General features: G+C 38.8%; 3 protein-coding genes across 3 annotated transcripts; 2 read left to right on the top strand and 1 right to left on the bottom strand.

The window, feature by feature from the left end:
• Positions 1-649: 649 nt before the first annotated feature.
• Positions 650-3510, top strand: ORG4 (OBP3-responsive protein 4 (ORG4)). The gene is made up of 5 exons (XM_086599727.1): positions 650-805; positions 992-1146; positions 1647-1810; positions 2377-2552; positions 3186-3510. Exons 2-5 carry the CDS (start codon positions 1008-1010, stop codon positions 3274-3276), a joined length of 570 nt encoding a protein of 189 aa, XP_086455853.1. The 5' UTR covers positions 650-805; positions 992-1007; the 3' UTR covers positions 3277-3510.
• A 3585-nt stretch (positions 3511-7095) lies between these two features.
• Positions 7096-14193, top strand: LOC147506998 (putative protein phosphatase 2C 75). The gene is made up of 4 exons (XM_086599640.1): positions 7096-8926; positions 9033-9138; positions 13018-13336; positions 14145-14193. Exons 1-4 carry the CDS (start codon positions 8201-8203, stop codon positions 14191-14193), a joined length of 1200 nt encoding a protein of 399 aa, XP_086455766.1. The 5' UTR covers positions 7096-8200.
• Positions 14194-19730: 5537 nt separating this feature from the next.
• LOC147506997 (protein PHYTOCHROME-DEPENDENT LATE-FLOWERING-like) lies at positions 19731-27174 on the bottom strand. Its single transcript, XM_086599726.1, is given in 17 exon segments — positions 19731-21439; positions 21541-21579; positions 21666-21811; positions 21896-21935; positions 21937-22109; positions 22112-22122; positions 22630-23002; positions 23005-23331; positions 23334-23961; positions 24053-24151; positions 24245-24403; positions 24772-24795; positions 24797-24843; positions 25838-25907; positions 26070-26134; positions 26213-26294; positions 26866-27174. Coding segments are annotated over 17 exon segments (3861 nt in total). The 5' UTR covers positions 27034-27174; the 3' UTR covers positions 19731-20029.
• Between the last annotated feature and the right edge of the window lie 715 nt (positions 27175-27889).

Here is a 27889-nt window from a genome sequence, read left to right as displayed (position 1 = left end):
AAAAACATTCCATCCGGAAAAAACCGAAAAACACGCCGACGGAAAAAATAAAACAAATTTAAAAACACCCGTCCCCAACCCCGTCCGAGTTCCCCGACTTGGGAAAATAGTCACCTTGATATTCACTTTGGGGCAAAGGTTTTGACCATTTAGAAGTGAATATTGTCACATTCCCTTGATATTCATCTGCCCATTGGGAATGCTCTAATGCAGTCGACTATAATTCCCCTCTTTTCACCTCCACGTAGGCAGTATTTCTCCTTTTTTTCACCGCTTTGGCTTAAAAGCAAAGTGAAGCTTACAATACAAAGGTGAAAAATAATCTCGACGGGATGTTAGATTCCGCCTTGAGGCATTTTGATTGAAGCGAATGTAATATCCCGCCCGGTATTTTGTCCGCGGGTTAAAAAAAAAACCGAAAAAATACGCAAGACGGAATGAAAAAAAAAACTGATTTTTTTAAAAAAAATACACAAGACATAATCCAATATCCAGTCCGAAATTCACAAGTCAGCCACTATCTCAATTGAAGGTTTCACCCATGTAATGACTTTGGAATATAATCACCCTCGTTTTCACCTATGCATTTTGCACTGCATTTGAACAAAAAAATAGATGAATTTTTTTCACATTCCCTTCAAATCAACCTGCATTGGGAATGCTCTAAGGACAGAACTGTAATCTAAACTTAAGAACCAATGGGTGTAGTTTGAAATAGTGTGGGTGCTTATAACAACTGAAAAGCTAAATAATAGTCCAAACTTCCAATTCACTGGAACCTCTCTGGATCCATTTTTCATTAAACGTATGTATACAATTCTTCCATAAATATGTTTAATTCTATTTTTTATTATTATTTGAACGTTGGTGAGTTTATAGTGTTAAGTTTAAAGTTTTGTATACAAGTGAAGATAAGTGGGACTGAAATTTTAAGTTTGTGAATTATTACTTGTTTTGAATACTATAAAATTGGATTGTGTGTTTTCTGCAGTTTCATTAGTCAATAAATGGAGACTACTACTACTACTGCTACTACTTCAAGCAATGGAGAACCTGCTTCTTGGGATGAACTTTACAATATAAACTTAATTCCTTCGGAGTTGTTTCTCAAGTTCAGGAAGGAAGTCGAGGGCATTCGACTTGGGCAATTTGGAATTTTTTTATTTATTTTTGGGAATGTTTTCTTGATTGTAGCATGTTAACAGCATTTTTTTTTAAAGATTTGGCTTATTTTGTTTTAGGGAATGTTTTTATTGATTGTAATCGAGAAGCAACTCATTTATTGTTAACAGCTTAAAGACTATTTTTGATAAAAAGCCTATGTATTTTACATGATGGCCTCGTAAAATCTGGCATGTGAAATAAGGGTGGGAACAGTTTTATGGTTTTTGTGACCTTGTGGGGTCTTCAGTTTTAAATTTACATTAATCCCATGGATGTTCTTATATATTCAAGCTCCATGTAATTGGTGGTTACAAAACCTTTTATAAACTAGTCGAGGCCTAAGCTTGACGGCCAAGACATTGCGCCTTTTCTTCAGATGGGATCTTAGAACATGTTATGTTTGTACATGGTTTTTAGCATTATAAGGTCTGAAATATGTCTCTCTTGATTATAGATTTCTTTATGATGTATTGAGCTCTCTATTTCGTTACAGTTCTATAATGCTGCAAGTAACGATTATAAGGCGAAGTTGGTACTGAAGCCTTTATCCCCTGAACGAAGGTGGAAGTTTATGTATGAGCCTATACATCAAGATATCCGGGTTCTATCGAAAAAAATTCCCATCACACAATATCTAAATATCCAGGTTTGGTTCGATTGCCTTGATTACACTAGCCATCTATCTGTTGTAACCTGATGAGAGCTTAAATATTTATGGACCTATCTTATAGTTTTAATGTGGTGGTGCTTAAAATGACCAGGAACATGGATCTTAGTTAAAATTGGTCAGTTGTTGATTTCATGAACATTCAATTACGATGTATAAATTCAGACAAAGTTATTAGTTCTTTACTTGTCTATGTTGTGAACCGCTGCTACATCATCATCTGTTTCGCAATGTGAAGAAAGTATGTACTGAATGTAGTTTATTCATAAGGCATTCAGTGATCTATACAAAAATTTTGGACATAAGAGGATGAAAAGGATCTAGGGGTTTCCAAATGATATAAGTTTGGAAGTCTGTTTGAAATTGGATATGTAACGGTTTTTACATTTAACGGAGATTCTCGTTAGTAAAATGTTATGTTTACTTAATAACAAACACCAATAACGGTTGATGAGTTTTTGTCTACAAAGAAAATATTGCCAAAAGACAATTTGTAGGTCTTTGTATTATGAGATACTGATGCCCAAATTCTTGAGATAATGCAGGTTGGTGTAGGCCACAACTTTCTGTTACATGCCACTGGGTGGAAATGGAAGCTTACGACTAGTTGGGGTGGAGACGGTGTTTCTAGGATTCGGAACAAGACCTCAGTTGACTTGTTACCTGGTATGGATTTCCGGTTCGGGTGGAGAGCAGAATATGTCCTTCCTGAGCTTCATGGGTGAGCCCTCTTGTTTTCTTTTAAATCTTTTAAACAATAGAAGCTCTTTTTATTTCGGATTTGAATATGTTCTGTGTGGGAGAAAGTCAGATTGAGCATTATGAAAGCAATACCTCTACGCTCAATGCCTTGATTGAGTTCCGTTTATGCTAGACTGAATCATGTGATGCATCACTTTTTGAATCTGCTGACTATAGATGTATGGTCCTACGCTTAGACTGATTTAGATGTATGGTCCTACCCTCTGATATTCATTAGATCTTATATTTGAACAAATTGTAAACTTAATGACTCCAACCAACTTGTGCTCTAGTTTCTGTTTCTGTTTTTCTTTTACTTTTTCTTCCTTTCTTTGCTTTACTTGACCTGAAGGCTACAAATCAATGAATCATGCAATGGTTCTAGATTGGCGTATCATTTTATTTGGGGCGACATTTGTATGGTCAGGAGAAATGAAACTCTTGTTTATTATTGTAATTATTATTATTATTTGTGATGGTTAAAGCAATAAAATGATGCAAAAGTTTGACGATGTCATGAATTAGTAGTGATTGCAGTACTTAAATATCCTGATATGAACATTTCAACTAAACAAAATCTATTGGTTTGTGCTTGTAATTTTATGTGCAACAGAGCTGTGGGGACAGAGGAACCAATGTTCAATCTGGATTCAGGACGTTTGCAAGCATCACTTGACAGAGTGGAGGCCATTTTTACCGTCTAACTTGCTTGAAGCTCGTTGAACGAATCAGGTGTTCTCCAATCTGGACCAAACTTAATCAGATGTTCATATTTCATTCTTAGAAGAAAATTGTAAATATCTGATGGGTAGAACAGATGATCAATTCAAATTACTTCAGAACCATTTAATATGATAGTGTGTTAGTGTCTGAACTAAATCACCATTTTCGCTACTAAGTTATTCATTCATATAGGATCAATTCAAATTACTTCATAACCATTTCATATGATAGTGTATTAAACTAAATCACCATTTTCGCTACCAAGTTATTCATTCATTTAAGATCAAAGGAAGCTGATACAAGATTCAATAGGCCACAGATAAAATCTAAAAAGAAAAAAAAATCTCCTGAGTGAATCAGAAGCCAAAATATTTCCGAAGGATCTGGCAGATATAAAGTATAATTACACCTTATCCTTTTTTTTTTTGTTTTTTCTAAGTTAGCAATGTATTCAGAAGAAAAATGTTACAAAAAGGTTGGCTTAATTAGGATTATATTTCCCAATTAACCTCAATCAAACCCGAAATAAATTACATCAGGAGACTCCCACCTAGTAAGCCATTGAGGCTTTCCTAGATATACCACCTGTTCTTTGGGGGGAAATTGTAGACTATGCTTTGCAGCTTGGTCAGCTGCGAAGTTTCACTTCACGCCACGTACTTGAGATCAAAACATAAGATAATTTCTTTCTTGTGCATTTCCATTGGGGTTTTATCTCCCATGGCAGTTCCGAAGTTCCAAAAGCAGTGACAGCTGCTTTAGAATCCGATTCTATCAAAATATTTCCCCATCTCTTATCTATCGCCAGTTCTGCACTTTCTAGAATTGCCATAACTTCAGCAAAATTACTAATAATCGTACACATAGGAAGAAACTACACAAAATTTCATCAAGTAAAACTACAAGTCTTCAACCATGCCAAAATAAAAAAGAACTTCGCTAGAAAACAAATATTTGCATATAAAAAACAGTAAACAATTTTTTTTGCAAAAACAAACCTTCAGCATTCCCTTGACCAATTAATGTTATTGCTGTTGTTAATGTTCTGAGGAAAGCCATGTTTTTCAAGATTCTAGAATATCATTTTGGGCCTTGTAGTTGGGCTCGGGTTTTGGGTCATGGGCTTAACTTTAAATTTAGTTCGTTACAAAAACAAGTATCCAGTTTGGTGGAATGGTGGTTGAAGTGATTTTAGTTTGATTTAATTTGGCTCTTTATGAAATACTTTTGTGGAGGGAGAAAATTAACAGTGAATGGGATAGATGTTGGATCAAATTTCCGAACATAGAAACATGAAATAAATTGATTCTCTTTGTGGTCTACAGTCTAAAATGCTACCAAAGGTTGTGTCCGCTGTTCAATGCGGATATTTTCGTATCTTAATTCAGATTAATGTCCTATTTAGTTTAACATGGAGATTTTTTTGGGTATAGGCATAATCATAGAGATGATTGCATTGTCCTAATTGCCGACAACTATTTTATACATATTATTATTTTTTCCCATCTGCATGGGCTTAGTATGATGGTCATGAAAACTTAGGATATTTTTTACCTACTTAAGCTAATACATAAAAGTGAACCCATTTTCTGAGGTTGAAGTCAGCAAATTAGTGTATAAATATCTTATGTAACACGTTGAATGAACTACAACACATTATTTGAGAGGATTTTTTTTTTGCATGCAAGTAAGGTATATTATATAGAAGAGAAGAATGTTACAAAGTGTAGGGAGGATCCCTTTACAACATTAGAACTTTTAGGTGAACCTAAAGTAAGTTCTATGAGGACATTCTATAACTCTTATAAACTCGGGCCTACTACTACTCCATAGCGATACATCTTTAGCCAAGTGTGATCCCTTTTTTGTTGCTGCAAAATTCGCTTCTCGAAATACATGTGTAATCCTAACCTCCTGAAGCTTGTTAGTTGCCCTAACCCATCTCTGTATCAGTTGCCAAGGTACCTTATCCTCTTTAAAAGAACAAATAGCTGTGGAATAGTCGGTTTCTATCCATATTTTTATCCATCTGTGTTGTGCTGCAATCTCTACTGCAAGTACAATGGTGATACTCTCTGCTTCGAAGTTAGTAACAACTCCAAGCCCTTGAGCAAGCACCCCTACAATTTTATTTGTACTGTTTCTACTTATCACACCAGCACCTCCATATCCCGGATTTCATAGAGAAGATCTGTCCGTGTTCATTTTAATGACATCTCCATCTGGCAGTACCCACAATACCTGTTTAATGATGGAAGAGGGTCGAAATCGACACCTGACATTTAGCTTATGCATAAGAGTAAGCTCCAAAGGGTCATTCCTCATGAATCCATGAGATAACATGCCTGCAATCCCAATACTTTTGAACACTTGTTTCTTCATGAAGAACTTGTTCACATGTATATCCTCAAAGTTCATTTTATTCCTTGCTTTCCAAACTTGTACTAGCAAATTAATCACAGCCGCAATCCAAAGGTTTTGGACAAGAGAGCTTTTGTTATTCACTTGAGAGTTGAGAGGATGTAAAGTTATATTGTTCTTACTTATATAATCTCAAAGCCTACTTTATCCAATACATAAAAACATGTACTATATGGCTATATCTATCAAAAAGTCATTGACTCAACTACATAAAAAGTTGAAAAACGTCCATCCATACAAACTATTGCGAAAAAAAGGCCTACAAATAACAGACCCAACCCAAAGCCCTAAAGTAACAGACCTTAAATTAACAGGCCAGGCCAGGCCAGGCTACATGGCTAGTAATAAATGATTACCCGCACCAAACACCGCTAGAGCGTGCCACGTTGTTAGTAGGATGATTTGAAACATAAAGTTATTAGTACACGTGTAAAGTGTTAATGTACCTTGTTAATTGGCCACGTACATAACATTATCAAATCATTTCAAAATCTCGACACGTGTAACATACCAACCACCAAATCCAAAATCTCTCGGACGATAATTACCAATTTCTCACTCCACGTGAAATTGACATGAATAAACGTCATAATACACCACGTGTCATAAAAACCAAGACTCAAAAAATAACTCAAAACGTAGATGTTTATATCTTATTTCTTATTACTCAAATCATAAGAACTATGAGAGTGGGCCTTATTTTCTTTTCGTTTAGTTCTTGATCAACGATAGGCGGTGTGTCTCGACTCTCGACACATTGTGACTGAAAAAGAATCACCAGAGAAATGCAAAGAAGCTCGTCGTCGTAGAACATACATCAACAACAGAATCCAGCTACGGTTGTACTTCCAGTTTATGGTGCAGTTGCAGTTTCAGGTCGTTCAAGTGAAATGGAATATGCTATATATATGTACGGCCTGATTTTTGCCAGTACACTTCTTTGCTGTCTACGACAGACATGGTGGTTCACAAGTAAATTTTTAAACTTAATTTTATGTAAGTAAGTTACTTGAATTTTAATACTTATTTAATAATGACATCAATTATCTTAGGTGGCGACACTCTGTAGGAGAGTATGCAGGTGTTCTTAGAAGGAGAGTTAATGAGAGAGACGGACGAGAGTGTTGGTACAACTTCAACTTTATCAACAAAATAAGAAATACAAGAAAGTTGGAAATTGACATTGGAAAAAAGTTTTGAGAGAATGGATAACCCATAGCATTACAACACTAATCCATCAAACCTATTAACATTTTATGTATACTAGTTACAAATTTAATAGTATTTATTTGAAAAACTAAAAAAATAATCTTAGTTTTTGGGCTGGGCCGTTATCGGGTCAGACGGGAGTATGTCCATAACTGGCCCAATAGTCTTATCGGTCCAGATTCAATCAGACTCGGGCTTGGCTCGGCCCGACCCATTGAAAGTCCTAGTATAGTATCACCATGTGGTTGTGATAGTGGTGGTTTAAGTTGTGACATAGTTGGTTCAAGTGTTGTTGTTGCTCTTCTCACACTTTGATAAAATTATTGTAGTTAACTGTGGTGACTCTCGTGTTGTTCTTAGTCGTGGTAGTAGAGCTATTTCTCTCTTTTAATAAGAGATGATGATGTAGAATTTTAATAGAGCTCGAAAAATATCTCTTTTGAGACTTTTAATATTAATATTAATATATAGATATAGATATATTGTTCTTCGATATTTTAGGCCTGGCTTACAAATGAATCGGGGTTGCGTATTAGCCTTCTCCTCTGAAAAGAATAAGAAATGATTACTCGCACCGAACACTGTCGTGCCACGTTGTTCAATGAAATTCAGTCTGGGCTATCACGAGAATATCTTCATAGAGATGAAGATTTCGAGATCGTTAAATGTGTGATCCAACCGTTCGAATTTATTTTTGATTTTCAAACCGTTGAATCACACATCCTACGGTTTTGGATCTCATCCCTATGAGGAAATTCAGTAAAATTAGGACAGAGATAATAGTCTCCTCGGTGGACTATTGTGTCGATTTCCTAGTACCCATGCCTCTCATACTCCATTATCCCACAAACACAACAGACTTTCTCCACACTTAAATCCTGTCCACAAACTCTCATTCCCCAAAAAACCTCAGTACATCTCGAGATACAACAAATCATCCAAGGTGTCATCAATTTGACAACCCATGTCAGTCACCCATGGTGTCGTGGCCTTTCATCATCCTGCCACGTATGTCACCATCAAAGTCTCAAGATTGTTCCGCGGGTAAAGTGTTTTATTAACACTATCAAATCATTTCAATGTCTCGACACGTGTAACACAGCGACCAAACTTCTCACTCCACGTGAAATAAACGTCATAATACACCACGTGTCATCAAACTGAAGATCATTTGAACTCAACTCACGTATAGATGTTTCCATTTTTCTTACTCAACCAGAAGAAGAACTATGAGACTGGGCCTTATTTTCTTTTCGTTTATGTTCTTGGTCGACGATGGGAGTTGTGTCTCGACACATTGTGACTGAAGAAGAAGAAACACCACCTCGTCGTCGTAGAATTGAAATGCATCGTTTCAGTACTTGTTCAGATTCTCAAGGAAACCAGCATCGTAAACGGTCTTCTTCCGGTGGTGGTGGTGAAGTAGAATCTACATCAACAATGATGCCATCAACATCTAGACAGAATCCAGCTACGGTTGTACTTCCAGTAGTTTATGGTGCAGTTGCAGTTTCAGGTCGTTCCCGTGAAATGGAAGATGCTATATCTGTACGGCTTGATTTTTGCCGTCCAGTCATTTCATGCGGTAAACCAGTACATTTCTTTGCTGTCTATGACGGACATGGTGGTTCACAGGTGGCGACACTCTGTAAGGAGAGCATGCAGGTGTTCTTAGAAGGAGAGTTAATGAGAGAGACGGAAGAGAGTGTTGGTACAGCTTCAACTGCATCAGTAGAAGAAGAAATAATACAAGAAAGTTGGAAATTGGCATTGGAAAAAAGTTTTGAGAGAATGGATGAAATAGCATTAAGTACATGTGCATGCGGAGGTATCGGATCATCATGTGGTTGTGATAGTGGTGGTTTAAGCTGTGAAATAGTTGGTTCAACTGCTGTTGTTGCTCTTCTCACACTTGATAAGATTATCGTAGCTAATTGTGGTGACTCTCGTGCTGTTCTTAGTCGTGGCGGTAGAGCTATTCCTCTCTCTTTTGATCACAAGGTTCTTCACTCTCGTTTTAAGTTAGTGCGCAAGCCCACATTTCTCATTTTATTGTGCTTGCTTATTTGTGGTTGCTAATTTTATTGTGTGTTTTAAAATGTTGCAGCCTGATAGACCAGATGAGTTGGCAAGAATAGAGGCAGCAGGAGGGATAGTAATTTACTTGAATGGAGCACGAGTTCAAGGGATACTAGCTATGTCCCGTGCATTAGGTGATTAGTAATCCTCTTATTTGTGGCTTCTTGTTTAATTTTTGGGTCGTTAATATTCAAAAGTTCAAGTTAAACACCAATTATAAAGTCAGGGGCGGCTCAAGACAATTAGGAGCCCTGGTCAAAGAACGCTAGATAAACATTGGAGAAGGCGAGGGAAACAAATGGTTATCTAACGTTATTTCATAGATTCCAATGTACGTTATCTAACCCTTAAATAAGAGCCAGAAAAACGATTGTAGGCTGAAAAAAAAGCATTGGGCTGAATTATATTGCGGCCCCTTGGGCTGCGGGCCCTAAGCAGCTGCCTATTTTGCTAGGGGGTTGAGCCGAACCTGTATAAAGTAGATAAAGAAAGGTTAGCGCTAATAAAATGATTCTCTGATACTTGCATTTGCAAGCTCCACATGGGGATGCAATGTTGAATTTGAAATTTAGAGTAGCCTACTACTAAGACGTGTCAGTTGTCAGTACCTTAGTCAAGACTCAAGAAGCCAAGAGTGACAGCTTTTGTGGTTCACTGTACATGGTATTCACTGGAGAGGGGGAAGTCCGGGGAACTGAACTTCGATGCTGAGCAGCCCAAACCCATTACCGTCCATGGCACTATATGTGATGTCGGACCTTGAATATGAATTGCCAATATCCAGGAAAATATGTGTATCATAATTGACAATAAGTGAGATCACTTTTGATGGAATATCTGCTTGATCTTATGATTGCAAATGCATAACTTATTCTTCTAGGACAAAAAACAGCAGAACAAAGGTATTGTAGGCACATCTAGTCACACGTGAGTGAATATGGATCCTGTAGAGGTATAGAGCTAAATTTCCCGGAGTTTCTATTCTCTGTTGCATAGTTATCGCCTCATATACCGTATCATGTACTGTTTTTCATTTTTAATAAATCTGAGTATCGTATGATACACTTGTGATATGTTGTTATAGTTTTGTATGTGCTTCTGCATGTGTATTTAAGTTTCATCTATAAACATACAAAAAAAAAACTCTTATCACGTACAATAATACTAGTGTGTGGTAAGACAATGTCATCATTTTCAATCATTACGCCCGAATCAGTATTATAAACGAAGGGCTAAGCTAGCTGTTAGATGAGTAAGTAAATCCTTTCGATTAGGGCTGTTGTTGGTTATAACTAAAACCTAAGATGCCTTTGGAAAAGCTTAGAAAAGAAAAAGAAATAACTAATTGTCGAAAAGTGGTAACAGCATCTGCAAAGCTTACCAACTAAGAAGTAAGGTTGCTCCATTCGCAAGAGAAAATTTGGATTGGGTGTTAGGATGGTATTCTGATTGTATTGATGTTTGAGTAGCAGGTATTATGGGTATGACCTACTTGATCCTATGTTTTTAAGTAATGAGGACTTCCTGTAAGCGACATCACTGTTGATGTAAAATCAGCTTGATCGGATGATTGCAAGTGCGTAATTGATTCTGCTAGGACAGAAAACAGCAGAACAAAGGTATTGTAGGCATATCTAGCTGTACTTGAGTGATTCTGGATCATGTTGAGCTGATTTTCCCTGGATTTACTACTCTCTAGCGTTTCATTACTTAGCTTAGCTCACTAAATAACTATGATGTTGTTTTCAGACTCCTGGGTATTCACAATTTTGCATGAGCTTATAGATATTTCCCTTCCTTCGCTCAAAATTTATTCTAGTTTGATGAATTTGAAGTGTCCTCCACTGTTGTTATATCATTTCATCGAGTCTTGAGATAAATACTTCAAATAGGATTACTTCCCAATACCCATAGTTGGAGAAGTTGTACTTCCTTGTAAGGGCGTCAATGGGTTTGCGAATGATTGGAACCGTAACTGGTAGCCGCTACCATTAGGAGAGTTAAATACATTCAAGGAAACTTCTATACTTTCAATAGCATGTGATGTCGAACCTTGAGTATGAATTGCCAATATCCAGGAAAATATGGGACTGCTGGAATTTTTTTGAGAAAAAAGAGTAGTGAATTACTAAAATAAGCATGTGTTTTTACTTTAGAAACTCCCAGTATTGGACTGATAGTCTGATAGACAATACATTCAGGTCCATGGAAAATAAGAGAAAAGGGTGGCAAAAGGGTATCAATATCGGTTTCTGGAAATCCAACATACATTACATGGATGGATAATCCAACACCAAGGGTTTAAAGGTGGATCTCACTCCAACTAGTAAAAAGTTGCCTTGGATAAAACCCCACCCCACGATGCCCAGCCACAGCTAGGGACGTGAAGTTAGGTTTCATGTTTCGGTCTTTTAAGAGTCGAATTACAAAACAAAAGTTGTCCTGTTTGACTGGTCATAATATTAACTCTTAGGTCCGATAACCAGACATAGGACAGGCCCATTTATGATATGAGTTGTTGTGTACTAGAAGTGTCGCCCTCTTCCAATAACTCAAAGAGGCCCTTATAGTGATCACATGTAGGAGTGTAGGACGTACCTTGGTGGCTTGGTTCTATTCTCAGTCTTGACTCTTGAGACTTGCTGCATGTACTCATTGTTGGAATTCTCCTTTTGTTATTTCAAATGATTTATGTGAGCTTGGTTGAGAAGATGAACAAGTGTATTCTTTCTCTCATTGCATTTTGAGTGATAGTCTTACATTGGTCGGTAAACTCTTGGAAACCAGTTTTGCAGTCTATGTTATTGTTTTAGTCTCACATTGGTTAGTTAACTCTTTGTGAGTGATTTGAACCTCTATATAAAAGTTTGTAGTCATCAACCAAAGATATTCAATAATTGAGACCTAAACCCATCTCTTTCATTCAAGTCTTTGCCGCTAGAGAGTTGTGTTGTTGCTATAGTAGAGTAGACTATTGAAGTGTACCTTAGTCTATTTCAGTGAGTAGAAATGCCTGTGAAGCTTTTTACGTCTGAGGGGGCAAAATATTTTCTTATACCATCTGATGGTGTAAAAGGTTCCATAGGCGAACAACAACACAAAACGAACAACAACACAAAACTCTCTAGAGGCTAAGGCTTGAATGAAAGAGATGGGTTTAGGTCTCAATTATTGAATATCTTTGGTTGATGACTACATGTCTTTATATAGAGGTTCAAATCACTCACAAATGTTGGACTAAAACAATAATATAGACTGCAAAACTGGTTTCCAAGAGTTTACCAACCAATGTGGAACTATCACACAAAATGTAAAGAGAGAAAGAACACACTTGTTCATCTTCTCAGCCAAGCTCACATAAATAATTTGAAATACCAAAAGGTGAATTCCAACAATCCCCCACTATTTCAAAATACTTATACTCACTGTTCATAGACCAGTGATACCGTTTATCCCCTTATGTTTTTTTTCACATTGACGATGTAAAACCTCAGTCTCAGGGTCGAATCATGGTGTACAAACGTTGACCTTAGGGATTATATGAAGAAAGAAAACCGAAGGTTAATGGGCTTCTTCATTTTCCCGGGTCTGGATGAACAACTATTTATGCTTTCCTTGGATACACAATGTTCTGGAAGAGCGGCATGTGTTCCCGGGATAGACAATAGCCTTTTAGTGCCTTTAAAAAGCCTGAAATCATATATATTGATATGCCAGGATTGTTGTGACTTGTGACAGTGTCAATGCCCGGTAGCCCGTTATAATAAATTAGTTAGAGGAATGTGTTGAGATTGAGATACGTATGACTATCCAAGTTAAGTTTCTGCACAGATGATAGATAGACGATAGGAAAACTAATTCCAGTTTTAATACTTGAATCTTGAAGGATGTGCTAGCTAAGATTTGGTCTCATATATAGTAGTTGTTAAATGAGTGAGCAGTGTTGTCTAGCTAGTTCTTACTTGTCCAATTAACTCACTCATTTTTCTTGTGTGTACCCATTATGTAAGCAGGTGACAAGTATTTAAAACCAGTGGTAATCTCAAAGCCAGATATAAGCTTCACGAATAGGACATCCGAAGATGAATGCTTGATTCTTGCAAGTGATGGTTTGTGGGATGTGTTATCAAATGAGATGGCTTGTGACGTGGCTCGTAGGTGTCTCCTTGAAGGAAATTCATCAACGAATGCAAAAGTCCTTGATAATATACGTGAAACTCAAACAACTGAAGAAAGTTTAAATGAACAATCACAATCTAGATGCTCAACTGCGGCTGCATTGCTCACACGCCTTGCACTGTTGGGTTGGTGGAACCGTCGAGCTTTGCTCCGGTTGTCCGTATACCACACTCACCCCGGTATGATGATGAAGAGCCGACGTGTCAATCCATGGCCTTCCCGCAGGCAAATAAATACCCGATGCCTAAAGAAGAAGGCCTTTCACCTAAGCGCCGCTCTTCCTCCAAATTTTATTGAAGAGGGCCAAGCTCACCTAAGCGCGCACTCGCTCCAAATTTTAATGAAGATTGCCACTATCCTATGCCGCTCCAAGCTCCAGAATTGCGGCCCAAGCCCATTTACTTCCCCTTTGTCTATGTACACCTATATAAAGGAAATAGATTAGGGTTTTGAAGTACAACTTTGAGAGATTCATTTCTAGGGTATTGTGGGAGCTCTGTTGAGCTGGTTTGAGTGAGGCCTCTTCTTATTGATTCTTGATCTCTTGTAAACTCCAATCTTTGTTATAAAGGAAACTCGGCTCTTGTGTGTGGATGTAGGTAACATTTACCGAACCACCTAAATCTCTGTGTCTCTTTGCATTGTTACTTCCATTATTATTGTTGCTATGGATTGTGATGATATTGTAGTGGTTTTGCTTTGTTGAGGTTGTTGTGATAACTACCAAAGTCTTGGGTGGGTGATTTCCTTGGTGTGAGCTCCAAGTTGAAATCATTTGGGATAGAAAGTAGCTAGATTGAGGTGTGACCTTCTAGTGAAATCTCCCAACAAGTGGTATCAGAGCACGGTTTTGAATCAGTGGAACAAGGTGTTGAGAGGAAAGTTTCCACCTTTAGCACAGAGAGAGCTAGGTGTTTGAAGAAATTCCTCTGAGAAGTTCTCCACCGTTGTTTTGGTTCAGTGGGAGTCATGACGACCGAAAAGGAAAGCTACAAGATAGAGAAGTTTGACTGAACAAACTTCGGCTATTGGAAGATGCAAATCGAGGACGTACTCTATCAAAAGGATTTGATGGAAACATTGATATGTGAGAAGCCCGATGAGATTCCGCAAGATAAATGGGATTTGCAAGATAGAAAGGCCTTGGCCACAATCCGATTGAGTCTCTCGAAGTCAGTGGCCTTCAATATCAAAAATGAGAAGACGGCGGCGCGTCTTCATGAAGGCACTAACGCAGCATGTATGAAGCAACCTTCGCCGCCAACAAAGTCTATTTGATTACCAAGCTCTTCTCCATGAGAATGTCGGAGAATGATTCCTTCAGGACCACTTTAAATGAATTCAACCAAACGAAAGACCAATTGGAGTCGGTTGAGATTACATTTAGTGATGAAGTGAGAGCGTTAGGCGATAATAGGACAAATGCCTCCAAGTTGGAAGGCTACGGTTTGCGCGCTATTAGTGGCTCGGGGAATGAATAAGTTGAAATTTGACGATGTGGTTAGTATGATACTAGCGGAGGAAATTCGGGGAGTTCGGATGGAGCCTCGACATCGGGTTCGGAAAGTCGACGAGAGCGGAGGGATGCATGCACAAGGGTCGTGGTAGACCGAGAAATAGAAGGGGGAGAATGAACTCTCATGCCCCTAGTGATGAGCCTAGAGATGATAGTATCATCATTATATGTTACAATTGTGGTTTGCCCGCCACTATAGTAACCGATGCCAAACACCAAAGGAATGACAACTACAAGAAGAATCAAAGAAGCTAATGTAGTTGAAGTGGAAGATGATGCTTTGATATGTTCGATGGAGAACAATAAGGAGTCTTGGGTTTTAGATTCCGGCGCATCATTCCATGTGACCTCAAATCAAGAGTTCTTTGTGAACTACACCAAAGGTGACCTTGGAAAGGTCTTTCTTGGTGATGACCAATCTTGTGCCATTGTTGGCAAAGGTGATGTCCGTGTTATGTTGAAAGATAGGACATGGTTATTAAGGGATGTTCGACACGTTCGGTTTGAGGAAGAATTTGATTTCAATTGGGTCAATTGGCTAGTGAAGGATTTGTTACAATCTTCATGAAGGATACTTGGAAAATCTCTAAAGGTTCTCTAGTAGTCGCTAAAGGCGACAAGGATGGTACTCTCTACATGACCGCTGCACCGCTGGAGTCGAATGCCGTGGCAAATGGCAAAGAGGATCTAAATGTTTGGCACCGCAGACTTGGTCACATGAGTGAAAGGAATGCAAGTCCTTCAATCCATCGGTAAACTCCCGTTAGAGTCGACTTTGGACTTTGACTTCGTGAGAATTGCATGTTTGAAAAGCAGAAGCGGTGAGTTTTTCAGGAGATGGGTCGAACTCCTGAAAGCTAGGAAGCTTGAGTTGATTCATACAGATAATGCGGGGGGCAAACTAATGTCTCTTCACTTGGCGGAAAGTTATATTTTGTGACTTTCATTGATGACCATACTAGGAAGGTGTGGGTCTATTTCTTGAGACACAAGTCCGAGGTATTGGAAGTGTTCAAGGCGTGGAAGGCCATGGTTGAGAATGAGACATGCTTCAAGGTGAAGAAGGCGAGATCCGATAATTATGGAGAGTATGTTGATTCGGGTTTGAGAAGTATTGTGCTAAACAGGTGGCATCAAGATGGAAAAGACTTTGAGGGACACCTCTCGAGAATGGGGTCGCAGCGGATGATTAGAACACCGACATATAGGGCTAGGTGTATCGTACACTAGCGGACTTGCCCGAAAGCAATTCCGGGCGAAAGTGTTAGCACGAAATTACTTTTTGATCAACCGAGGACCATCGGTACCTTTGGATTTCAGAATTCCGGAGGAAGTGTGGAGTGGGAAGGATGTGAACCTTTCCCATTTGAGAGTGTTTGGGTGTGAGTCCTATGTGCACACTAGTGACCAAGCTAGGAGTAAGCTTGATGTCAAGTGTACCTTCATTGGATATGGCGATGATGATCTTGGTTATCGCTTTTGGGATGACCAAAACCGAAAAATTATTCAAAGTAGAAATGCCTTGTTCATTGAGATAGTTTTGTACAAGGACGTAAAAGAAGCACGACCCGTGGGGAGCCATTCTGAGATAGTGACACCGGTATGTTGAGTTGGAAGGCTCTTATATGAGTCGTGGTGTTGTGGAAGTTCCACGGTCGATGATGATAGTAGTGACTTCGGGTGAAGAGACTACGCCACCAAGTCCATCTCCACCTCGTGCACTAAGGAGGTTATCCGTGCAAACTGTCACCGAGCATGAAGTATCCTCCCTCCACCTATTTATTTATCGATGATGGTGAACCTCATTGCTATGATGCGGCATTGGAGGTTGGTGATGCTAGCAAGTGGGAGCTTGTTATGCATGATGAGGCGGGAGTCCCTCGCTTTTAGTGTCACTTGGGGGAGTTGGCCAAAGTACCCAAGGACAAGACTTCTACGAGCAAATGGGTGTATCGAGTCAAGAAGGAACATGATGGTTCCAAGAAATATTTGGCAATGATATTCTCCCCAAATACTTTTCGGTCCAAGTGTTTAGTATTGTTGTAGCGGAAGGTTTAAATCTTAAAGCGGTTAAATGTAAAACTGCTCACCTCCATTGTGACCATGTTGAGGAGATTTACACGCGACAATCTGTTGGGTTTCCTACTGGAAGGATAGAGAGAATATGGTGTGCAAAGCCGAAAAGAGCTTGCATGGTTCCCGACAAACCCCCAGGCAGCGTGGTACATGGTTTGCACGCGACCGGATATATCCCATGCGATGGGAGTTGCTTGGAGGTTTATGGCTAACCTTGGCAAACATCATTGGGAAGCGTGAAATGGATATTGTATTATTCATGGAGTATCACGGAGACATGTCTATGTCATGGTAGGGTGTTGTGAAGACGGTTGAAGTGTTCAACTCGGTGGGTCTTCTTGCTTGAAGACCATGATGAATGAGCCGAAGTTTCTTTAGTTTTTGGATTTGGATTGAGTTGTTACAATTGAGATGTGATGTGCATGAAGAATCTCGAAGGTTCCAAGTGGGAGATTGTTGGGTTGGTGGAACCGTCGAGCTTTGCTCGGTTGTCCGTATACCACACTCACCCCTGGTATCGATGAAGAAGAAGACCGACCGCCCGTCCATGTATCCTTCCGCCAAGGCGGGCAACAAATACCGATGCCTAAAAGAAGATATATGCCATTCACTTTGCCGCGACCGCTTTTCAGCCTTTATTTTTATTGAAGAGGGCTTTCACCTTAGCTAAAAGCCTTCGCTACTCCAAATTTTAATGAAGAAGCCAGCTCACACCTATGCCAGCCCAGCTCAAAGCTCGAATTGCGCCCAAGCCCATTTACTTCCCCTTTGTCTATGTACACCTATATAAAGGAAATAGATTAGGGTTTTGAAGTACAACTTTGAGAGATTCATTTCTAGGGTATTGTGGGAGCTCTGTTGAAGCTAGGGTTTGAGTGAGGCCTCTTCTTATTGATTCTTGATCTCTTGTAAACTCTCAATCTTTGTTATAAAGGAAACTCGGCTCTTGTGTGTGGATGTAGGTAACATTTTACCTAACCACCTAAATCTCTCATTGTGGTTCTTTGCATTGTTACTTCCATTATTATTGTTGCTATGGATTGTGATGATATTGTAGTGGTTTTGCTTTGTTGAGGTTGTTGTGATAACTACCAAAGTCTTGGGTGGGTGATTTCCTTGGTGTGAGCTCCAAGTTGAAATCATTTGGGATAGAAAGTAGCTAGATTGAGGTGTGACCTTCTAGTGAAATCTCCCAACAAGCTGGGACGAAGAAGTGCTGACAATATCAGTGTCATAGTAATCGATCTAAATCGATCATGAAGTTGTGAGCACTGATTGAGTTTAGGTTTCTCTTCTCTTAAGATAGTTAGAGGCAGAGAAAGATCTGTACAGGGTTATTATACAATGCTATATGCATAGAAGGCTGATAAGATCGAGGTGCTATTTGAGTATGTGCTGGTAACGGCTTAGTCTCAAGTCACTAGGAGCTAGCAGCATATCCTTCCATACGTATGTAATGTTCAGTTAGAATCTGTACATTGGAAACCTTATATGCAAACTGTTTTGTGATTTTTCTTTTCTTTTTTGTTGTTGTTTAAACTTTAAAGTGGTCTGAGATTATGATTTGTTAATGTGAAATTCCGTGAATGTATTCTATTCAATTGAAAGACGTCAATTGATTTTGTATATAAGAATCTTCACTTTTTCGTCCTAAATGATATTTGATCTGTATTTCCATTATAGTATCCTAGCTTCTGCTACTTCCATAATAGTACCCCAGAAACTTGTTGAAAAAAGATTCTCAATTAGGTTTTCTACCCTCTGTAGATAGTCGTTGATTTTCTACTGAGAATACCGTTAAGAAACGCATAACATAAGGGAGGCCATTGTTCTCTCATTCACTTTCTCTACTAGACATTGGTAAAAAGATTTTACAGAAAAATTTCCTTAAGTGAAAATAAAAGAAGAAAAGACTCTGATGTGATGAACGTTTCAGAAAAATGGCCAAAAACCTAGGTTATAAATTGTCGGACACACGGTAATATGTGTCCGACATGGACGTAGATATCAGACACATATTTTTTTTCAAAATATGGCGTGTCCATGTAACCTAGCCAAAAACTTCCTACTTAGCTCTCTTAGCAGAGATGATATCAAAGGCTTGTCCATGTACGTCCGAGTGGCGTCAAAGGCTTGTTTTTCTTAAGGGCATCAGGTTACTAAAAAAGTTCCAACGTCAACAGTTGTGACCGAGGAGGTGTAATAAAGTTATATAGATATTTGAAAATGTGTTACAAAATTTGGAGTTTATTAGTGTTAAGCCATGCAGATACTAGTTGATCCGTGATCTTGGATTACTTTTTGAATTGTGTACCAGGAATGTTGGAATAATAGATTGATGGATAAGCTGAATTTCAAGACAAAAGATGAATAAATAAAATTCCCCATGAATCTTTGATGTCAATTTTGTCATGTTATACTTTTTGGGTATAAGAAGGAAGAGAAATGAATAAGTGTGTGAGTGGGCTGGGTTTTAGGTTATTTACGTTACTGCCTTTATTTTCAAGTACACTTTGCTAACGAACCCTTAAAAGAGACGTAGGGGTTAACGATTGGATCAAGGTCGTGGGCTTTAATAGAGTATCAACAATAAAACAGGTGGTGACGTTCATGGCAACTTGTTGAAATATATATATTGCAGTGTGAGTTCAGGTTAGGTTAAAAAGCAGACCATAACTTTGTTCTTCAGAGTGTGGGCCTTTACATCTTCGGTTTATCATGTGGATTGAATGGCCAAGATTTGATCTAACAAACGAGAAACCACGGCTTCGATCTTTTTAGATCTGTTTATGAGAAAACACCAACCTGAGTGGTGGTTTTCTATTCAGATCAATATGCTCTCCTTTGTATGGGGTACTATAATAATAATAGGCCTATAAAATGGCACTTGAGAAAATAAATAAAAAATTGTGTCCTCAACTTCGGATAGAAACAGGAAAAGAGAGAACAAGAAAATAATAATTTGCCGCATTTTGAGCATAAACTAAATGATCTTCTCAATTTACATATATATATATATATCATGTAATAGACAACTTTCGTTCTTATGTGAGCAAATTTTACAATCAGCCATGTTGAGTTTCATCATTAGTAATTTAGTAGTCCACTTACGTATAAATAGAGAAAAATTATTATACATAACAATTCTATCGCACAGTGTACACTCGTCTTCGGTGACGACACCCCATGCTCGTTTTTTGAAATCTAAGGCAGTGCATGAAACCGTACTAACTTTAACCACCCATTTTCTGTCCTCACACATTGTTCATAGAGTTGCTTTTGTTTACACCTTGCAGCTCCATGGACGAGCTAGTGATGCTACCAACTGAGCCGAGGGTCTGTGAGCTCAATTGCGGGCTGGGCGGTCCAGTCCCTGCATTAGTAGTATTCAGCGGAGGCAGCGTGCCTGAGCTCAGTCGAGGGCTCATGGGGGTCTGCTGGTTAATTTGTTGTGGGCTTATTTGCTGCTGCAGCTGGGTTATCTGCTGTGGGATTGCCATGGCTGATGGGGAACCTACCTGTGGAGATGAAACAACTGCTTGCAATGGTGAACTTATTTGTTGCTGCTGCTGTTGCTGCATGTGTTGTTGCTGCTGCTGCAACTGCTGCTGCTGATGTTGTTGTTGCAATTGTTGCTGCTGCTGGTTCATAAAGAAATTTGTCCCCGGAATCATCTTAGGTGGACCCATGGCTGCGAGGTTTGTCCGTTGCAATGGGTTGATGTTAGATCGGTTTAGGGTCTGCCCTAGCATCGAAAAACCAGCAGATCCAGGGTGCATCTGCCCAGTTCCAGTTAAACCAGTAATTCCAGACTGAGTGGCCCTTGACATATTAGCTCGGTTTTGTGCCGACTTGAATTTTGATGCCATGAAAGTAGCTTGAGCATGGGTTATATTGCCTGAAAGAAGTTGCTGATTTATGACATTGTTGATACTGGAAGGATTCATGGGATTTTGACCCATGTTACCAATGCCAGAAATAGGCCCCATTGAAGGCGAAATCCCAGGTCTAATACCACCCATGCCCAAAACATTGCCTAAACCTCCAAGGCCAACTACGTTGTTGCCCAAATTTCCCATATTCATGGCTGGTCCAAGTCCCATCATCATTTTCCTTTGCTGCTGCTGTTGTTGTTGTTGCTGCTGTAGCAACTGAAGTTGGGAATGAGAATGAGAAGACTTGCTGACCATGTGGTTACCCAATTGAACATTTGAGTTCTGCCCAACGGCATTCAAGTGAGAGAGTGGGCTTGCTGAAGACATCAGAGATGGTCTCTGGGCATGTTGTTGAATTTGGGGGTGCTGATTTTGCAGCTGCTGCTGCATAAGTGGCGTTTGTGAGTCCAACTGTTGAGGTGTTACGGGCCTTGCAGTACCTGGCATGAATCCTTGAGACATCTGTAAGGCCTGACTGCTTCCAGGAGGTAGCATCCACGAGTTAGTTTGATGACTCTGGGGCGTGTTTAGAGACGCATTCCCGCTGCTAACAGAGGTTGTAATTGCACTAGATGCTTGTCCCGTATTAGTTTCTGGGTACTGCTGCATCTCAGCTGTCATGCCACTTGAAGGGACGGCAGAAGCATTGGATTGAGTATTAGAGGCGAGACTGGCAGTTGGTTTTGGTCGGACTTGATCATCGGTATGTTGATATCCTTCACGTATCATCTACAAAAACAAAGTAGTCATAGCAAATAAAATGCAGTTAGAACACATGATTGAAGAAAAAGAATGGAAATGTTTGCATCCCTAATAAAATATACACTTACCAGTGAAATGAATTGCGCCCCGAGCAAATCCGCATAGTACTGATGTGACAGGGAGAATAAAATAGTGAGTCTATGCCGTGAGGGACGTCAGGAAACACTATATCTAATTTGTAAAGGAAACTCACTGTATTTGGCAATGTAGGCATATGATCCTCTACAAGTTGAAAATCATTATCATCTATATCTCCATACTGCATTGCTACTGTGCCATCATTCTGCTTTTCGGACATCACTAGTCTGTTCCTTGCCTTGGGAACAATGGAAACATTTCCTGTAGAGTTCGGGTTGGAGTCAAGGGAAAATGGTCTAAATGGGAATAAAATGGAAGCATTGGCTATCCAAAAGCACAACAAACCTTGTACTCTCCGTTCTGCCTGCAAGAATGTTAATGCTCGTGGTCTTACAAACATTCATGCTCCCACCTATAAGTGACTTAGACATTGGATTTGGGTTATCTGGGTCTTTAAGTTCCTCATTAATTAGTGCGTTGGAAAGATGAGATGAGAGCAATTGGGTTGAATATGACATTGGTTTCCTTACAGAGTAGTCATCAACCTTATTCTTTTGTGGTTGAGTTTGTGCCTGCAAAAGTAACCCAATTGATATCAGAATCAGGAGATGATTATAATCATGTTGTTAACTTCGGTATAGTTTTAAGATTTTAACTTATCAGGTGCAGAGTACAGACACGAAGTCAGCAAGAATTAATATGGACGCTGCCAATGCTAAAATACATATACAGTGACAAGTGCTTAGCCAAGACCAGCACAAAAAATTGTGACACCACATTTGATAGACATCCCTGAGAACCTTTTGCTAACCTAGAAGTATATCTGATCAAGTGATCCTAAACATCCAGTCTATGCCGCTCTATTGCATGCTGGGAAAGAAGGTCAATTGTATGAAAAATCTAATAACTGGCAAAACTCTGACCGAGAAGATCATACAGGTTGGATCTATCCAGTAGTGGACGCCAGCCATGTTAAATACATGACATTATTCACTTAAAGAAAACCGGAGGCTAGCAAAAAACTTAACGTTTCCAATAGGTAATATTGATAGCTATGATGTGGTAGTATTTTGTCATACCTCTGGGTAACCGTTTCAATCTTTGAGAACCTCTCAAGAATCATTTGATCAGCCAAAGGCTGGGTACTTATTGAAGGGCTACTTGCATTCATTGGAACCATCATATTACCAACACTGCAGGGAGAACCAACCCCACTCATGGCGGGGGTTCTGGGAACGGAATTTGATCTCCGCTTCATGGCCATTGTCCCCTGATGCTGTCGTTGCATGGAATCACTTGGGCTGGAAGTCACAGATGGTGGCCCACCAACTGTAGCTCCTGAAATGCCACCTGTTTTCTCCTTTTGCGAGGACCCAAAGGTGTTGGTTGATGCAACATCATTAAATTGCTGTCCAAATGAGCAACTTGAAAATTCTCCTGACTTTGATGACTCTGCACTGGCTTTCTCTTGGAAAGCTGGTCTTCTTTTCTTGGATCATTGTCAACCAGTTGACCAAGATTATGCCACTGCATCTGCGAAATATGTGATCTCATCAATGGATGCTGGGGTAGCCTTTGCTGCAATCGTGACTGCTGAGTATCCATATGGCTGTTTTCTGCCTCCAAAATGTTTGAATCGTTTCTAATCCTATCAATCTCTGTCCTGTCCAATTTTTCTGCTTTAATCAGCTCTTCCTTGACACCATATCTACTTCCATAGTGATCCGAACTAAACAAAGACACACTGGCATCCTGATTTGGTACCGCTTCCAAAACTTTTGATATTTTTGACCCCCAGTGCTCCCGTACTGTACTCCTCTTGGATCGGCATGTAGGTGTGGCCCTGGACCATTCCAGCTTATATCAGAAAGACTATCCAGTTGTGATCCAAGATGCTGCCGCTGTACTCCATCAAGACCCACAGGTGTTTGCCTTGCTCTTTTTGACGAGGGTGTAAGTGGAGCATCTTGATTTTCTCTTTTTCCATGAAGAGAAGACATACTACCACTAATTGGGTCAGGGTATGAGACCATAAACTCCCGTCCAGAAGGGGGTACTCCCGATGCATTCATAGCAGACCCAGAATAATGGTCCTGCATAACTCTTGGGTCAACCCCCTGTTGATGCTTGGATAACAAAGAAAGGGGTGGGGTAGAAGCGTCTGGGCCAAGACTTTTAGATTTTAAGGGAAGAGTGCTGTTTGAGACATGTTGTGCATTGATACTCTCATGGACTTGCATGGTGGTGGTATCACCAGATAAGGTTCCAGAATCTCCAGACCTGCAGTTTGAACCTTCTTGTACCTTCTCAATGCAAACTTTCTTGCCATAGGCCTGGTTATTAGACATAATGCTCACTTCAGGCATCTTTCGCAATCTCCTCTTCCAAACACCACACAACCCCAAATTGAGCTACAAATAAAGTCACAAGTTCAACGATTATCAAATAGATAGAACCATTCCACAAGCCAAAGTTCATTAAGAAAGGAACTTGATTGAATACCTTAGTGGTTACAGGGTTACCACACAGTCTGTCCAACATCGGAGTAGGATCTAGGCAAAGTTGTGGCTGCATTACCTTCACTATTCGAGATTCAACTTCCTGAAAGCAAAGAACCAAAATAATGACTATATGTTCCTGAGGACCAGAGATTAGAAAAACCATAATATTTCTTACAAAGTGAGACATACTGACCAATAAATCACTGTAAGTCCAAGAATCTGATATCAAGGAGATGTCCTTCACAACATTCTCCAAGGACATCCAAAGACTAACCATGTTAATGACAGGAGACTGATCAACAGAACAAACACCTCTCTCTGAATCAGATACTGCCTTTCGATAATCTCGTACCTGCAATAGGACCAAATCCGATGGAAGGTAAAAACCATAATAACTAATAAAATAGAATTATCATATACATTTATTGTAGGATTATTCCAGATTGTAAAGAGTGTAATGGTCAAGTGGTCAAGTGGTCAAGAAAGAGTCAGCAGTGGGATACTTTGCAACAATCTAGAAGGGTCAATATTTACAGCTAGAATACCAATATTTACACTAGGATACTTTGCATTAATCTAATTGGGTCAATACTTCTACTAGCATACCTACAAGGTTTCCCAGAAACAACGTGGATAGCATTTGACTAATGTTCATACTACCCATGTTACATCTATATGTACAAAATCGTGATATAAAAAATACATGCACACATAGCTCACCTCACATAGAAGCATCCCACAAAAAATATTTGCTGGGTATATCATCCAATATATCTCCAGGTAATCGCCTGACTCAATTGCCTCCACATACATGAACACATCAAACAATCAATAAGCAGGATAAAACCAAGCGCGAGGTAAAGAAATTACAATTGAACCACACTCCAATTTACAACTTTTAGCAATGTACTGACTGTAATAGAGCGATCTAATGTTCATAAAAAATGAAAGTAAATAGAGCTCTCTACTGATTGTATCAATCAAGTGTTTACAAAAAAAAAGACAAAAAAATGGATACATTATCAAGAAACCAGGAATTTCTTCTTAGTTATAATTGTTGTGTCATGCATATACTGTGTATATAATATAATCCAGATCAATAATAAGAGTGGTTAGTTAATATTAAAACAATAGTGGGAGCACTCACAACCAAAGCCACATATCAAAGAGGTATTGGTAAATGATATCACTCACAACCAAAGCCAAGTAAATAGCAGATAATCTTCCAAGCACAACTGTATGGACACTTTGGAAGGAGAGGAACTTGAGGATCTTCGAACACAAGAAGATGACCTTACACAAGATTGCGGAGGAGGTCATAAAGACTTTGTATGATTGGGCTTGTGCTTGTGCTTGTGCTTGTCCGACACGTAAGGGGGTAATAATTAGTGATTTTATATGTAATTGGAATACTCTTGTAACATGAGGTGCTCACCTTTGAGTGATCTAGTAGCTCCTTGCGACTTGAGACTCATATAATGTGTTATGTAACTTGATGTAATCTTTTATCTTGAATGGAATGGAATGTAATGGATTATATCAACAAATAAAAAAATAGTATATTGTGGTTATTATTATTAAGTGATCTAGATCTACTATTGGGTGCCATGTGTGATATATTTTTCCAAGATCCATCCACATGCGTATTTATTCTTGTCTTAATGTACAAGCACGAATACAATGTAACCAAAAGAGTATTCCTGGCATATAGTGGCAATGTTGGCATCAATAGTAGTATGGGTTTATCATAGTAAGCGCAAAACTATAGTTAGTAGAATATTAAAACTTACAGAGAAAAGAGTCTCAGATGTCCTATCATACGGATGCAATGATTTTGGGGTATCCTGAACTGAAGCCTGCAAGGTTGTTCACTTTCAAAGTTAAATAATAAATAAAACATGAGAATGCGATGAAATAGGCTATTGAATATCACTCTTGTAAGCATTTGGATTTGTCTTGGAAGTTTTTGTCACATCTATTTAACTAGACATCTAGATGATGAGGTCTTATTTACAAACCTCTGAGGGTTTTCCTACAGAATATCCATCATGGTAGAGGTTCAACATGAACGAAACTTCATTTTCTGTTACAAGAGAAACTATGGAAAATTAGGTGCTTAACAAATAAAGAATGGGATTTTATACTAATAAATTTCTCCAACCTGCTGAAGTGATGTGTCCACCAGAACACGAGGATGACCCAGATATACCAGCAGCATCCTCTCCCATTTCAGTAACGTCATCCTATATGGAAGCAATTTATTGTATCAGATCAAAGGTTCGCAACATGATAACACCATCAACCAACAGCTTTAAACCTGTTAAAATATTATAACGGCAAACACAATAGAACATCGAGTGTTGTAGGACTACTGAGAGAGAGATCGTTTGGGCGTACTCCAATATTCATGTACTATCAGCTACTACCCACATTTGATATGACTATTGTAAGGTCAAGTCAACTAGGTATCAATGTCATACATTTTTTTCGAATGCAGTAGAAAATGTATAATTCCAGCAGGGTATCAAAACAGTTAAAAATGTGATTACGCAGACACAATATCAAACAAGAAAACTTCACACCCCATAGCTAACAGCAATGAATCAGTATTCTAAAGAGTTGTCATTTTCCCACAAAAAATTCATTGAAAACAAGAACACCCCCCATTGCACTAATACTTCCTCTATTGAGCTTCATATCTAAAATTTGCTTGTTGCACTCCCATTGCACTACTCATATCTAGCTCAATATTAAAAAAAACACTCAATTGCACCAGTAAAAAAGAATACAAATTTAGTAATGAAAAAAACAAACCTGTGGAAGTTTGTTTGGGATTGAAGTTAAATCAGATTGGTGAGGAGGAACAAGTATAGTGGAAGTAGAATCATAATCAGTACAACATTCTTCTGAATTTCTCTCAAACTGAATTGGTTTGGGACAAAACCTTGTTCCTTTCTTAGATACTTTAAATGATACACCCATTCCACCCCACCTCTTGGCCTTTTCTTCTCTTCTCCCTGTGTTTGCAACTATAAAAAAGCTTGTCAAGTCAATCTTTTTGATAATTTGGATTGGTTTAAGGATGGGGAATGTTTTAGAGAGCTTCACTTGGGTTGTAATGGATTAAAGAATTGATCTTTTTGGTGAATTTGAAGAAAATTGAGAGAGAGAGAGAGAGAGCTAATGCAAAATAACTAGCTTAACGATAATAATAATCAGTTATTTTTCCAACGATATTTTTGTTTTAAGGATTTCAACAAAATTAGTTTCTGTGATAAGGAAGAGTAAAAAGTTTATTTTGAATTTGGTCACTACTATCTGTTGTTTAGGGGTTGTTTTGCGTTTGGTCGCCAATAGTTTGAAATTTTGCATTGGGTCCCTTTTGTTCTATAAGAAGAGGAAGAAGGACAAAAAATGACTTGCTCGAGTGCGAGTTACATTTGGGAACATGCAAAGGCTTTGGAGCAGATAGGTAACTTCGTATGTCAACGTTCAACCAATGTGTACAAGTATATAGTTAGAGCATTTCCAATGCAAGTCAATATGAGGAGAAATTGAGAATTTTCATCTCCAAATGTTAAAAAATCCTTGCCCAATGCAAAGGTGACTATAGGGGTGACTTATTCACTAAGTCAAAACGAGAGTAGCTGAGTTGGGAACTTCGGATAGGATGTTTTATTCCATTTCGTGTGTTTTTTTTTTTTTTTTTTTTTTTTCGATTTTTTTTTTTTTGACTAATGTTTGGCGTGTTTTTTACTACTTTTTCGGTTTTTTTTTTTTTTTTTTTTTTTTTTTTTAACTTCAGACAAGATGTTTCATTCCGTCCGGCGTGAGAATA

The sequence above is a fragment of the Coptis chinensis genome, chromosome 3 (assembly GCF_015680905.1).
Source record: "Coptis chinensis isolate HL-2020 chromosome 3, ASM1568090v1, whole genome shotgun sequence".
NCBI classification, from domain to species: domain Eukaryota; kingdom Viridiplantae; phylum Streptophyta; class Magnoliopsida; order Ranunculales; family Ranunculaceae; genus Coptis; species Coptis chinensis.
This window is presented reverse-complemented; position numbering and strand designations above follow the sequence as displayed.